The 15,065-nt window shown below is 45.5% G+C and overlaps 1 protein-coding gene across 2 annotated transcripts in view; it reads left to right on the top strand.

Moving 5' to 3' along the window:
- The first annotated feature begins 6,545 nt into the window (after positions 1-6,545).
- SLC4A1 (solute carrier family 4 member 1 (Diego blood group)) overlaps positions 6,546-15,065 on the top strand; it is a 57,197-nt gene continuing 48,677 nt past the window's right edge. The window contains exons 1-3 of one of the 2 annotated variants that reach the window (XM_054992298.1): positions 6,546-6,745; positions 14,414-14,517; positions 14,742-14,838. In XM_054992298.1, coding sequence (XP_054848273.1) covers positions 14,500-14,517; positions 14,742-14,838 — 115 coding nt within the window. In that variant the 5' untranslated portion in view covers positions 6,546-6,745; positions 14,414-14,499. Of the gene's footprint in view, positions 6,746-14,410; positions 14,518-14,741; positions 14,839-15,065 lie in introns of both variants that reach the window. The other variant, XM_054992297.1, reaches the window with a different exon arrangement.

Raw genomic sequence — 15,065 nt, 5'->3', positions numbered from 1 at the left:
TTTGCCAGTCATTTCCACCTAAGGAGCCATATTTTCCAGCTAGGATGTTTATGGATGTCATTGGATCAGTAGGACAACCAGAACTAACCAATGTATTGTAGAGGGTTAGTGTTGTGTAGTGGTTAGAAGGTCAGATTAGGATCTGGGACATCTAGGTTTGAATCCCCACTCTGTCAACAAAGCCTGCTGAGTGACTTTGGGCCAGTCACACACTCTCGCCCTAACCTATCTCACAAGGTTATTATGAAGATGAAATGGAGGAGAGGAGAACCATGTAGCCAACTTTGAGTCTCCATTGGGGAGAGAGATGGGGCATAAATGAAGTAATCGGTCAATTGATAAGTGTTTCTTAACATTTCTGTCTTGAGGGAGCACATTCCACATTTTCTGCTTAAAGAGCCCTGGCATGATTGCATCTGAAAACATGGGCTTTGCAGAAGATTTTGGGACACCGTTTAGACTACACAAGGAGTTCACATAGCTACTGTATGATGGGACATGACAGTGTGCCTCAGGCTGCACTCAACACTCTTCAGTAGCTGTCTATGGCAGGTGGGAAACAGTCATGGTGGGCAGGGAAGCTGGGAGTCTGTCACTGGTGTTCTCCCTGACAAAGCTCTGATGCTCTTTCAGAAGATTCCCTGGAAGATGTGGTTTAAAATCACTGGGGACAGGAATGGAGTCAGTGCTCAGTGTCTGCTGGGGGCTGCAGGAATCAAGTCTGTGGGAGCCAAACCCCAGCAGCTCTTCCTGGTGTGAGTGTGGGGACTTGGACTCTAAGCTTTCCTTATCATGACAGCCAGTTCAATGTTGTAGTTAGTGTTGGACTTGGACCTGGGACCGCCACGTCCAAATCCTGAGGAAGGGCCACAGCTCAGGGGCAGAGCACCTGCTTTTCATGCAGAAGGTTCCAGGTGCCAGTCAGGGGTCACATGACTGGCCTTGGCAGCCCCAGGGTCTGACTGAGGAGAAGGCAGCTTCCATGGCAGAGCGGAGATGAAAACATGGAGCTGCCTTCTCCTCAGTCAGACCCTGGGGCTGCCAAGGCCAGTCAGGTAACAAAAACAGAGGTCCTCTGAGTGCACCTAAAGTGCATTCCTTACAGTTACTGAGCAATAACCATAAACTCTTATACTTACAAAGCATCAGATTTACTTATTTATTTTAAACCCCGCTTTTCTCCCTGATAGGGACTCAAAATGACTTATAACATCATTCTTCAAAGGTTGCCAGGGACAGGGCATTTTTTCTCCAGGCATTGGGCAACCATGCATTCTCCCCTCCTTCCTTGTCTGTCCTCACAACAACCCTGTGCAGTAGGTTAGACTGAGAGAGAGTGACAGGCCCAAAGTCATCTCAGCGAGCTGCCGTGGCAGAGTGGGATTTCAAAGTCCAGATCATTCCAGATCCTAGTCCAATGCTCTAACTGCTACTGTAACTCTTTGGACAAATTAACCCTGGCAGCACTGCATGGGTTAATGTTACTATATCACTTTCACAGAATTTCTGAGCTAAGCCTGCCTGGCTACTGGGAGATAAAGCAGCCATTGAAGGAGGGTATTCCTCAGAGATAGGGCTAATCATGTCAGCTATGGGAGGCAATTGGCGCCACCCACCAAAAAACGCCTATTTGCATCAACTGGTCACCCAAGCCTCCTCAGTGTGTTCTATTTTTTTTCAAATAGCTGAGGCAAAATTTCATTGGCTGAATTAGGCCTCAGTTAATTTGAAAAGCATCCAATGACAGCCTCTCTTAGAAAGACTGTTGTAGATTTGAAAGCAGCATTTTTCAGTTGACCAAAAAGCCGTCTGCCAAAGATTTGGCTGCTTAGTTTTAATATATATGCACATTCCTCTTTCATGGCCCTTTCTGCACCCCAAGGGTTGCCAAGTTGTTCAAAATGTTACAGCAGTGAGCAGGAGAAGCCACAATGGGCAGAAGTTCACTGTTGTTGGGTTGCCAACAGGCCTGGAGAAAAATGTCCTGTCTTTCTGTGGAAACGGGCAGTGGAAACTTTTCATGGCACAGAATGAATTAACATCACCTGGTAAATAACAGCCCAATAAATCTCTATTAAAGGTAAAGAACTTTTTTTCTTCTTCAGGCAGTTGGCAACCATAATAACAATCTATTAAGTTGTTATTTCTTTGCTGGGAGTGCACGGCCGTTCCTGCCTCTAGCCCTCATGTGTTATTTTGTCCCATTCTTAGGATGGAACTAGATATATAATGTGGGAAATACATCAACAGGAGTCGCTTTTAAAAAAAATTAAAATATGCAAAGCTGCTCCACGGGGCTGTTAATTTGATCAGGGAAGTGGTGCTGGAGGAAGGAGGCTGAGTGTCTTTTCCTTCTGTGCTGTTTCCTCCAATCAAAATCTCTCCCCTGCTCTTAGTACCACGAGGAGAAAAAGACCACCAAGTTAATGGAAGCTTAGATGAGGCAGGGAGGGGGACAGAGAGTGAATGATCTAGATCAGTGAAGGAAAGGATTGAACCCTCCAGTCTGCATGACTTCCCAGACCAAATTAATGGCCTCTTTGAAGGAACAACAACAACAAAATCCTGATTCTGTGGTGTTTGATTTGGCCCTCATTTCCCCCTTGAACCATGTCTCTGCTGTTCATTGTTTCCTCAAGTCCAGGGGTAGAATTCTGGCCAACTGAATTATTTTAAAGGGTGGGCCCTGCCTGCCTAATCATTATCTTGGAGGTTTTTATTTAATCCTTTACTTGTGTTAGGTAACAGTCCACCCCTTGGTGGCCATGAAATGAGAAAGACCATTTGGCCAGTTTAAACTTTGCCTCTTTGTCTTTTACTGTCACCAGTCTCAAAACCACAGCCTGCCTTCCTTGCTAAATGGTTCTGTTTCCAGCTGGGGCTTTGGAAAAAAATCAATGGAAAAGGAGCCATTTCCTCATAACCAACAGCCATGAACCTGTCCCCAGCTTTATGCAGCTACCTCTCTGAAATATTGAGAGCTCTATTGCCAGTCCCAGCTGTTTGTACGTTGAGGTCTATCAGTTGCCAACATCAGAAAATTACAAATTAAATGAGAGCATTGGAGATTCCTCTACTCAACATGGTATGTATTTGAAATAATTTGGATTTTTTAAAAAAAATCTAGATTGTTTAACCCTATTTTGAATTTTTGATCAGTCACAATCTTGTGTTGCATTTTCCTGCCCCCACACCAATTCTGTGTTAGTAGGGAAGCATGGGCACTTGGTAAGGTCAACAGTACTTGAAGAAGAAATGGTTTGAAATGGGTCTTTACCTGGATGTTCTTTCTGTGGGTATGCTTGTGTTTCTGGAGTGCCTCTGACCAAGAACAATCTTCCTCCCTTCTCAACATCTGGACAGGTAGATGCTGCATTCTTTTCAGCACTCTGGGCAGAAACGAGGCTTGATCCTGGTTTACCTCCAGACCTTCCAAGGAGACTTGAGTACCAGCATTGACGTGTGTTTTTTCTTTCTTGAGAACTACACCCGAGACTCCCATATCATGTTTCCTTTGCTCTTCCAGACTGTCTCCCTGTCTCTGAGAAGGTATAGAATGTCATTTCCCTCTCCATTGTCTATTCACAGCCACTATAACTCTTCTGGGAGTAGAAATGGGTAATCCTGTTAGTTTTTAACCTTCTCACCTTTCATTCATCAAATTAAACCCTGGACTTGCTTCGCAGGTGTACATATTGCAGTTTTATGTTGAGGGTTGCCTAATGTATAGTGTTTTATGCTGTTCTCTTTGTATCGAAATAGCATGGTTTTGTTGATTTATTATTTTGCTATTGTGAGCCTCCTTGTGAGTTTTTTAAATGGAGAGAGTGGGAATTTTAAAAAAATAAGTAGAAATCTACCTACTTTTTAAAAAACCTTCCCATTTGGCTATGAATTGCACACCTAATTTTAAGTATGCCCATATTACAATATCAGAACTTACAATGTCTTTGAAGTGGAATATTATTTATCTCCTATATATTTCCTGTGTGCACGTCTGTGATAGGAGAAACATTCACCTAAAGATAAAAGGTTGCAAGAAGACCCTGCAGCCTTGGCAATGGAGAGCCCAGAGAGCCATCTACCGCTTCTCTTTTGGATGTTGGTGGCAAAGTTTGTGGAATGTTTATGCATGCAAGGTAAGGAGATGCAGAAACATTTGCCTCTTTCTTGTAGAAGTCTGATGGTGTCGCCTCAACTGCACCAAGTAAATCCTAAACTTGCGTCTTCCAGGGCTTTGGCCTAAATATACACTGTGACTGGAGGCTTCTGGAAACCATTGAGAATGCCAGAATGCAGTACAATTTTGTGGGTGAAGTACTCGCCTTCCCTCGTAAACAGCACTTTATGGGTGCTGACAAATGGAGGTAATTTCTTCTTGCATTATCTCTGTTACCCTGTAGCTTCAGGCCTCCCTCCAAGACACATCTGGCATACCCTTGCTTTTGGAATGTCTTTCCAAGTTGTTACTTCTCCCCAGAGTCAAAGAGGAACAGAAGTCAAAGATACAAATGTTTGTCTTTTCCATATCTAATTTCATATATATGTAATATAGTTGTGCCTGTCCATACACACACAGATGATGCAGGGATGTGTGTGCGCATACCCAGAGACTGACAATGGAGTTATTCAAGCACTGCTTGGTATGTTCAGCCACATTCATGCAATGCATCTTGACATCAGCATGCAGGTATGAAAACTCCTGGGAAGGCAAGTTTCTCCTACCTGGCTTAACTATAACATCTGGCAAAAGCCAATGTGTTTCGGCTGGCCATAGAAGAATTAATGAGGGCCTTTATCACTGTCTGGAGCTCTATAGGCTGGCCTGCTGTGGACTTATTTGGAGTAGGGCCACCAGCTTGAGCAATGAGGCTCAGGAATGCAGAACAGCAGCAGGTCTACAGTGGAAGCTCAGTGCACAGGGCTTGTGCCTAGTGGACAGGTTGATCCAGCCATTATAGCCGTCTCATGCCTCAGCCTAAACAGGCTGAGTGGTGATCCGACTCAGTGACAACCGCTGGCAGGTGTTGAGGCTCTTGAGGCCCTGCTGGGACTGGCCAGGATCCTGTGAAGAATGATCACTTTCAGTGTTCTGCTCTGGATCTACAGGGAGGTGGCACTCAGCCAGCCTGGTACTTCGCCATCTCTGGGCCACCTCAGCCTGGGTCCTACACTACCACCATTCCTGCCCAGTGGAAGAGGGTCCAGAGGGGGCTATGGGCTAGGGTTGCCAGCCTCCAGGTAGTAGTTGGAGATCTCCCAGAATTACAACTGATCTCCAGGCAACAGAGACCAGTTCCCCTGGAGAAAGTGGCTGCTCTGAAGGGTGAACTCTATGGCATTATACCCCTCTGAGGCCCCTCCCTTCCTCAAACTCTGCCCTCCCCAGGCTTCACCCCCCAAATCTCCAGGAATTTCCCAGCCTGGACATGGCAACCCTGCTATGAGCCCAGGTTCATATCCTGCCTGGTGGAGGCCTAGAGGTTATCTCAGGGGCCAGTGGCAGGAGCTCACTTGCAGGGAGGGTCTGTCAGGGCAGCCTCTTGGCCAGCAGCTACCTCTGCAGCATTAGGCCCTCCTTGACCCTGATGGTCATGGAGGGTCTTGGCTCTTCAGGCCCTTCCTCTGAGCCCTCCCAGTCTGAGTCACTGGTCTGGTTAGAATGCTGGTCAGAGGGGAGTCATGACAGTCACTTCAGCTAAGTTTGTTGCCCTTTATGCAATCCAGTTAAATATGGATCTTTTAACCCATGTTTTTGATGAGGGGTTTTATCTTGTCAGTTTTTTATTGGTCTGCTTCTGCTTTATGGAAAGTTTTTACACTGCTTCTGTCCAGTGGCTTGTGCTTTAATGGCTTGTTTTTATATATTCCGTTGCCCCCACTCACCTCTAAGCCAGGCCTTAACTACATGCTTCTAAATTGGAAGCAAGCACTGGCAGAAATGTGAGATTTCATGGGTATTGCTGTACATAAAACCCGTAGAAACAGAGACGGTACTTCACTAGAATGATTTCAAAGGCAGTCAGGTAAAATGTGCCTGTGAGAACTCATCCAAACTTAATAAGGTCCAGAGAGATACAGTTCCTGCTCTGGCCTCATCTGTCCTGCTAGCAAAGTCACTTCATTTGGCAGCTGTGAAATGTGCTTTTCATTGGGCCTTGAGAACCTTCACACGGTATTGGCCAACAGGGGAATCCTCATGAGAAACTTTTTTAAAAAACGTAGCCACTACATTTTGTGAGGGTTTCCCCTTCTTCCTCCATCCATTCCTCCCCCCTCGCAGCAGAGGGAATCCCCTTGAAATCTGTAAACAAGTTTATCTCCAAGAGGTGAAGCTGGAGAACTGAAAAACTTGGTGGGAGGAGAGGGGGCCTTGAAGGGGATTACTTGAAAGATGCTTCTAAGGATGGTGAGGCTGGTACTGGCAAGATGGGAGGGCAGAAATTTAGCGGGAGAGGCTGCACCACATGGCAAGCTCAGATAATGTTGTTTATTAGTCCCTGGAAAAAAGGTAGAATCTAGACGTGCCAGAGGTACCTCCAGTACCAGGTGGCATGAGGAGATTAGAGCAGCAGCCATGAGTCAGGACTTTGAGGTTCCTCTGGATGGCTCTCTCTGTCACTAATATCTATTGCAAGCTAGACGGAACCACGGAGGTTGCACGGATTCCACGGAGCAGCAGAAAGCCACCTGGCTCCAGCCTTCTGCACCTTCTTCTCCTTGAGAACTCCCTACAAGCTTACAGGTAAGTGAACTTGTTAACACCTGGTTTTTTCAAGGGGCCTAATGAAGGAGGCCATAGAGGTGGATGGAGACATTGAATGATGAGGGAGGGGATCTGAGAGGAGGAAGCAACATTGTCTTTTGGAAGGTGGAACTTGCTGAGGAACCCTAGTTAGTAGCCCCCTCACCCCGCTGAGATTCGTATCAACAAAACCTTCAAACGGCCATTTTGTTGGAGGACTTCACTGCCCAAAGAACATTTCGAAGAGGTTTGAACTTTTCCTCACCAGTTCTTCGGTGCTCCCTTTGACCTCTGAGTCATGATCCATCCCAGCTTCTCTCTCTTTCAGCAGATGTAGAATTTCCCAGGGGAGACCTGGACTCCCTCCTGCAAGGAACCTGCTTTGCACAGATGCATCCCACAAGCTGGTTCCTTTTCGTTGGCCCTGAATATACTTCTAACCACTTTCATTAGGGTATCCTTTAGGTCTTTTGATGAAGCTAGAATTTTTTTGCTCTCTCCAGACCTCTGTCGACCTGAGCTGACTTTAGACAGCATAGGGTTTCCTTTGTACTGAAGGTGCTCCAACCTCTCAATTGTTTTAACTGCTTTTTTCCCAGCCCTACAATACACTTTTCGAAACAAACAGAACAGCCCTGTATTCCTCCTGCAAATTATACATAGTATTGATTAATCTGTTGACTAGTATATGTGCTAGGAAAATTATGATTTAAGCTGACCTTTATTTTTCATCATGTACCCTTTAAAAAAAAGAATTGTCTTGGAGGTATCTGCAGGTGGTCAACTATTATATATAGCAGGCATCATGATGATTTCTAGCCTTTACTAGTCAAGTTTGCAAGCAAATGCAAAAGAACAGGACCGGGACTGTGGCTTTGCATGCAGAAGGTACCAGGCTAAAAGGATCAGGTAACAGGTAATGTGAAAGATGTCCACCTGGAGCATGGAGAGCTGCTACCAGTCTGAGTAGACAATACTGTCCTTGATGGCCCAAGGGTCTGGTTCAGTATAAGACAGCTTCATGCATTCATCTGCAAGGGTAAGAAGGCTTATGTTTGGGGACGGCTATAATAACGGTGTGCCTATGTGCCACTCTTCTAGACAGATTAGTGCCCACTCAGAGCAGTGAACAAGGTCAGTGTTATTATTACCCCTGCAATACAGCTGGGGAGCTGGGGCTGAGAGGAGTGGCTGACCCAAGGCCATTTTTGAGCTTATGACAGTGGGGGGCTTCAAACCAGCAGACTGATGATTCACAGCCCAGCCCCCTAACCACTATGCTACAGCAGCTCTGAAAGCTGTGGATGTAAGGACCTAGCCTTTGTTCTTGCTGCACATGAAAAAAGATGAGCCTATCAAACATCCATTGGGATGAAATGTCTTGCAATGATCTTCCTTTGGTGTGTTTAGAAGCATAACAGTGTGCATGTGTGAATCTGATCATCAACCTACACTTTCCTGGGAGTAAGTGCCATTGAGTAACATGAAACTTACTTCTGAGTAGATCTGTTTAGGCTTGCTCCCTGTTCTAGTAGTTAGACCAACATCTTGTATGTCCTAGATGGGAAGGGCAGGTGAAATGCTTGACTTGTAGAGTTGAGTGACCCCAAACAGATCATCCAGTGCAATGCCTTTTATTCAAATGACAGAATGGGAATCCAGTGGCACTTTATAGATGAACAAGATTTTCAGGGTATAAGTTACTGAGACTCAAAGCTCCCTTCTTCAAACGCTGGGAGGAGTGGAGGTCCCTGAGCCTTTATATCCCAGTCTCAGGGATCTCCACTCCTCTCTGCATCTGAAGAAGGAAGCTTTGGCTCTCAAAAGCTCATACCCTGACATTCTTGTTTGTCTGCAAGGTGCCACTGGACTCAAATCCTTCTGTTCTATTGCAGACTAACATGGCTACCTACCTGAAACTTTTAGACAGGCATTCCTGTTTGAATAAAGCATCCTCCGTAAATGTCTACTAGGTCTTGTCCTTGCACAGTAGGACTCCATCACCTCCCTGGGAAATGCACTGTTTCTTGCGGCAGCAGCAGCAGCAGCAGCAGCAGCAGCTTATGCTTTAGGGGCCCGGCCCAGCTTGCACGCAGCAAAGAAAGATAAAAGGTTTATCTATGGTGTGGCACCACACAGATCCAATATGGAGTTCCTCTTCTTCATCTTCCTTTAAAAAAGGCAAATTAGGATGAATTAAAATGCCAAATTGCAGAATGAAACACAGTGTGCAAAAACGTGCATGTTGATTTGCTTCTATCTGTCTGCTTTTTTGGGAGGGGGGGCACGTGAAGGTGCTCCCTACAGATCTTATTTTATCCAAGGAGAAGTATTGGGGATTGGGTTCCCTTGGAAGACATGATGGTCCTCTAAACTGGAAGTCTTTTTGCTTAGGGATCAGATGTTGCTGCAGTTCTGCCATTGACATGGAATTTGGAAAGCTGGGTGGGACTCTGTTTATTGACTGATGGCTCTGAAACCAGGTTCTACATCTAGGAGCTGGTGAGCCCTGTTTTTGAAATGAGACCCTCTCTTCGTCCTAGAGGCACAGAAGGGAGAGGGTAAACCAATGAGAATGGATTGAAGAGTGGGTTGGGGGGGCAGATGGGGCATGTGTGTTTAAGTCTAAACTTCTGTTTGGGGGCTTGAACCCACAGGGTTAAGGCAGAACCTGGGTAGTACTACTGGTCTATGTGTGCTAAAATCTGGTGTTGTTCCACCTTTTGCATATCATTTTATATTTAATCTGTGGTTGAAACTACTGGGGGAGGCAATGTCCACAAGGTAAGTATCTAGCCTTTATACAATACACGTTTCTCCTTGTAAGGAAGGCAGGATGGCCTATGTCCTTCTCCTCCCATATTATCCCTACAATGACCCTGTGAGGTTAGGCTGAAGGAGAGTGTGTGGTCCAAGATCACTCAGTGATCTTGAACCCAGCTCTCCCCTGTCTCAGTCTTGCACTTCTCCACACTGGCTTTCTCTGTCATCCTTACGTCAGCCCTATAAGGTAGGCCAGTATTATTCTCCCCATATAGTATATGAGAGAGGGGTTTACCTAAAGTCACTTAGCAAATTCATGGCAGACCAAAGATTTGGAGTTCATGGCAAGTTTTGGGAGACCTATAAAGCTTAAAAACCACATTGCAATACTCAGTAGCATAAAAATGCAACATGATCTCTGCTCAGGGCACTTTCAGCCTCCACTAGACAAAAAAGTAAAAGAAGTAGGGATTGAAAGGGATTCGGAACTGCCAAAGGATAGGCAACGAAGGCATCAAGTGGGGGCAGAAATGCAGGGGAACTGGATGCTTTGCAGAACTGGATCTTGAGAAAGAAACTGACAGAGGAAGGGAGGTGACTTGTGAAGGGCAAGGCTGGCCCAAGCCTCATGATGACTGCCCTGAGTGATCATTAACTTTGCTCTTCCCCTGCCCTGTGTTGTCTGCAGCAAGAGGAACCACCCCAGGGCTCGACCCTCACAGTTCCTTTCCCCGTTTCTGTGCATGAATGGTGCATGGAGGATAGGCACGTTTGGAGAAATTGTCCATGGGGTGTGTGTGGCTCATTTAATGAATAACTAGACCCACAAAGTTTTTTTTTCCCTCCAAGGGGTGGGAAAAGGTGCATTCCTAAAAGTATGTTTGTACAGTCTCCAAACTGAAGTCCTGCAAAAGTCACATCCTGTTAGCTGGTGTAAAAAGCAGCTGGTGACCATGCGGAAAGTAAAGTGAGTGCTCCAGCCTCCTCTAGATCTCCAAAACCCAATCAAGGGTACCCCTCTCTCTTTTTCCTGCAGAAGAGACACCCCAGAGATGCCACAGGCGCATCTTTCTTCCATCAGGTCGGGAGTTTTTTGTGGTGGCCCCATCTTGGTGGAATGCTCTGTCCGATAATGTGTGTGCCCTGTGGGACCTATCTACATTCTGCAGGGCCTGCAAGTCAGAACTATTTCAGCGGGCCTTTAGCCAGCCATGACTAATATGACATCTTTGCCACCTGGTCACTGTTTTTAGTACTGGCTGTATTTCTGGGACCTTCTAATTACAGTGTGATGCTTTTAGTTTTAACATACAATATTTATTGCTTTTTTAATTATTGTAAACCTCTTTGGGTCTCATTTGTGGGAGAGGTGGCATAAAAATCTAAATAAATAAATACATGAATTGTTGTGATTACGTACCACGGTGCAGTTCCACATTTTCCTCCTTTAAAAGGCCTGGGCAGTCTGGTCCTTGAACTTGCCAGGGATGAGCCTGGTGTGCCACTGCCCTAGGACGCTGCCAGAAGAAAGCTGAGCCAAATGGCCCTTGTGGTATTGCTTAAACCAGTAAGTCCAGCTTGCCCCAGGGACGGGGTTGTTTTGACATCCCAATCCAAGCCTGCCTCTGGGACACTCTTCTCTCTTACCCCACGCTGTGGTCCCAGGGTTCTAAGAAGGTGCTAATTGTGCACCTCCTTGAAAGTTTTGCACAATATTCTGAATTGGGATGCCCTAGGCAGCCCCCTGTATAGCCTACATTCTTAGGCATGAGTGGGAGAAAAAGACAAAAGGCAGGTAGAGGAATGAGCTTCTGTGACACAGAAAGAAAAATACAAGAAGAGAGATGACAGGATGGGTAGAGAAATGGAGAACTCCCCCCCCCTCATTTTCAATAAAGCAGTGCAAATGGGGCGGGGGGAGCCAATGGCAAATAATCCTAATGCCAATGGATGAGAGAAAAAGATATTCCCTGGACTGTCAAGAATCAGTTACAAAAATACACACATCAGTCCAGGCCAAGATGGACAAGATTAAACTTGAAGACTAGAAACTTCACTTGACACAGAAAACGTTTTTATTTTTAAAGAAAATATATATGCCACCTCTCCAGATGTGCTTGAGGCTGTTCGTGCTAAAGCAAACCAACAATGAAAAGAAGTTAAAAAAATCACACCAATAAAACTGAGTCAATTAAACAAGTAACAACAGAGCGATGCAATCAGAGAAGATAAATTTGGTGTTTTAGACTGTGGGGTGAGATGTCTGGAGGGAAGGAAAACCATCAAGGAGGAAGAGACCAGAGCATGAACAAGGTTTAGCAATTTAGCTGAGCCTACCAGGGTTGGTTCATCTTTTATCCTGGTGGGATGATAACCACTTAGAGAAGCAAGCTCAAAAAGTGTCACTAGCATCTTCTCCTAATGCATGACTAAGAATTTCAGTAATTCCGCTCATGTGCTAGATGCTGACAGCCCGGACTCAGCAGCTCCTGCTGAGCAGTGCCCCCTAGTGCTGCAGAGCGGTTACTGTTTGTTTTCTGTGTGAAGAATCATTATCACTATGCTACACAACCTGAAGTGAGATGGGTGACCGGCCCCCCTTTCCCCCAGGGCTTTCTGGTCGTTGCTGGGTAGGGTCACTTCCAAAGATACTTCCTTCAAAATTTTGCATGTGGAACACACAACGTGCATTCTATGCATCCAATAGTTGATGCAAACAAAAGGAAATGTGCATATGTGTAAAGTGTACATTGCCTAGCCTGTTTCTAAGGCCAAATCCACACATGTACCATACAGCATGCGTAGCCAGCCAGACATGACAATGAAAGCACGTGGAAGTCAATAAGCACATAATTCTGGTGATTAGTCTAACGAGTGATCACAAGCTACAAGGAACAGGATCAGCTCGCGTGGGCAAGTTTTGTCAGAACCAGTTGGGAAAATTGCTGCATGGAGCTGTTTCTACAAAGCTGCATTCCAACTCAGCACTCAGTGATGGTTAAAAAAAAAAAGAGAGAGAGAGAGAAATTCCATACTAGGAATTACTGGGAAAGGCACTGAAAACAAAGCTACCATTACTGCAATGCTTTTGTATATATCTACAACCAAATCTGGAATATTGAGCCCTGTTCTGGTTGCCTCATAGGATATCATAGAGCTGGAAAAGGTGTAGAAAAAGTCTCCCAAACTGATCATTGGGGTTGGAGAACATTTGCTAAGAGGAAAAGCTAAGAGCATTGCGAGGGTGTTTAGTACACCAGCAGGTCATAGCTAATTCAGCCCAAGGCTTTTAAATATATTCATTCTTTTGGAAGTCAAGGCAAAGTGATTCAACAGAGACCAAGTCCGTTTTGGGCCTCAGACACACAAGGGAAAAATGACCTTAAACTTTGTCACAGCTATATATATATATTATATAATACAAGGGGGTTTTTTTGGTCATTTTGTTACAATTACAGTGCAAGGACTACTTGTTTTTCATCCAAGTTCAGCAAAAACTTCCAAAATCTGCAATGCAAGAATAATGTTGAATGTGAACACTCATGCAGAGAAATCTTAATTTTAAAAAAAATATCATAGCTATTTCTTAACTATACCTTCTCCTTTAAGAATGAGATTCTTTTAATGAAAGCAAAACCACGCAGACTCAAGATACTGAAAATGTTAAGCCAAAATAAGCAAGAGTACCTCTGATCATATGTGGATGTTATGTCCCTCATCACGGAGTAATCAGAACTAGTGCCTGGTCATGGTGGAAAGTGCCGTGAAGGTGCAGCCAATTTATGGCAACCTCATAGGGTTTCCAGCGCAAGAAACATTCAGAGGTGGTTTGCCATTGCCTGCCTCTGTGTAGCAACCCTGGACTTTTTTGGTGGTCTACCATTCCAGTAATAATCAGGGCCAACTCTGCTTAGCTTCTGAGATCTAGTGAGATTGGATTAGCCTGGGCCTTCCAGGTCATGGCAACAAGTGTCTACACATCAGGAATTAGGCATCTAGACCAAACTCTATTCCCCAGAAAACGTGATGTTATTATTGGGGCTTCCTGCAGCTCATCCTCCCCTGGAAAGAAAAAGAACACCTGAAATATGGAATTTTTTAACACCTGCAATTTGGATGCAAGCTTGAGATGAGAATATCTATGTTTATGTACAGAGAGCAAAAAAGGGGATTGAGATGTGTTGCTGTTTGTCAGGTTCTCTGCATGACAGGAGATGGGAGTGGAATGCGATGTTAAAGCAGTTCTGGAGAATGCTGAGCCAATGGTGCTGGGATAGTACCACAGGCAGGGCTTTTTTTCAGCTGGGACGCGGTGGAATGGAGTTCCGGAACCTCTTGAAAATGGTCACATGGGCTGGTGGCCCCACCCCCTGATCTCCAGACAGAGGGGAGTTGAGATTGCCCTCCACGCCAAGCGGCGCGGAGGGCAATCTCAACTCCCCTCGGTCTGGAGATCAGGGGGCGGGGCCACCAGCCCATGTGACCATTTTCTCCTAGGGCAATCCATTGAGTTCCACCACCTCTTTCCCCAGAAAAAAAGCCCTGACCACAGGGATTGCTCATTCCAGATGAGCAGTCCCTGTGGCACTGCCAGCACCAAAAGAACACTTGACAAAGCTTGCTTCTGACTTCCAATGGTCCATCAGGAACTTTCTCAGGAAGATAAAGGGCCAGTCCACCCTAAGAAAAAAGCAGGGCGGGCCTGTGATGATTGCCACAGGGGCCACAAGGATCTCTTATGCAGGTGGCTTCTCTTTCCCCTCCCCAAGGATTTCACAAGAGCCTTCCCAAGATGGCTCTGCATACCCTTTGTGGCGGGGTGGTGGTGGGGGACCCCAGCATGGAATCTCCCTGTTACGCTCTCACTTCCCTAACTTGCATGTCTTCTTTTTGGATTTCCAGCAGATCTAGCTCCCCAGGGCATGTTGCCTTCAGACTGAGCATTTGGGAAAGGAGCAAGCACTCTGGAGAGGGAAAGAAGCCAAAAGGGAATGGCAGCTCAGAGCCAGGTGGGCCAAAATCAAATCATTGTACGTTTGCATGAACGTTGGGAACAGATTTTTTAAAATGAGGACTAGCGCCTTGAACTTTGTGCCAAGTATGACAGGTTACTCTTATTAAGCCAATGCATAACTTTGCATTCTGGAACACATTTGCTCTTAATGTCTGCCTCGGTTGGGGTGTTAAAATGTTCTTTTTCTTCCTCTCTCTCTCTCTCTTCTATTCTCATAAGGAGGACTATGATATCAGTGATAGAAGGAACCTGGATGAGGAGGCATACGATGACTCTCCAGTGAGGCACTCGAACATGTCCCTTGCAACACAAGGCAGTGAGTACTCTAAACCAGATCCTTTGAAGAAAGGAGAATGCGCCCTTGACCACAAAGAAAGATCAATAAGATACTGCTCTTTGCCACAGTAGGGGCTCTTTGGGCAAGTAACTCTCCGGCATTAAGCTAATTGTTTTCAAAGGATGTTTGGGGAACCTCAGGATAAATGAGAAGGCCACTAATGACAAGCAAGCAAGCTCCCACTACAACCCATCTTTCCCAGCGAC

The sequence above is a fragment of the Eublepharis macularius genome, chromosome 12, assembly GCF_028583425.1.
Source record: "Eublepharis macularius isolate TG4126 chromosome 12, MPM_Emac_v1.0, whole genome shotgun sequence".
Taxonomy (NCBI): domain Eukaryota; kingdom Metazoa; phylum Chordata; class Lepidosauria; order Squamata; family Eublepharidae; genus Eublepharis; species Eublepharis macularius.
Note: the sequence above shows the minus strand (reverse complement) of the source record. Positions and strands in the feature narration are given on the sequence as shown.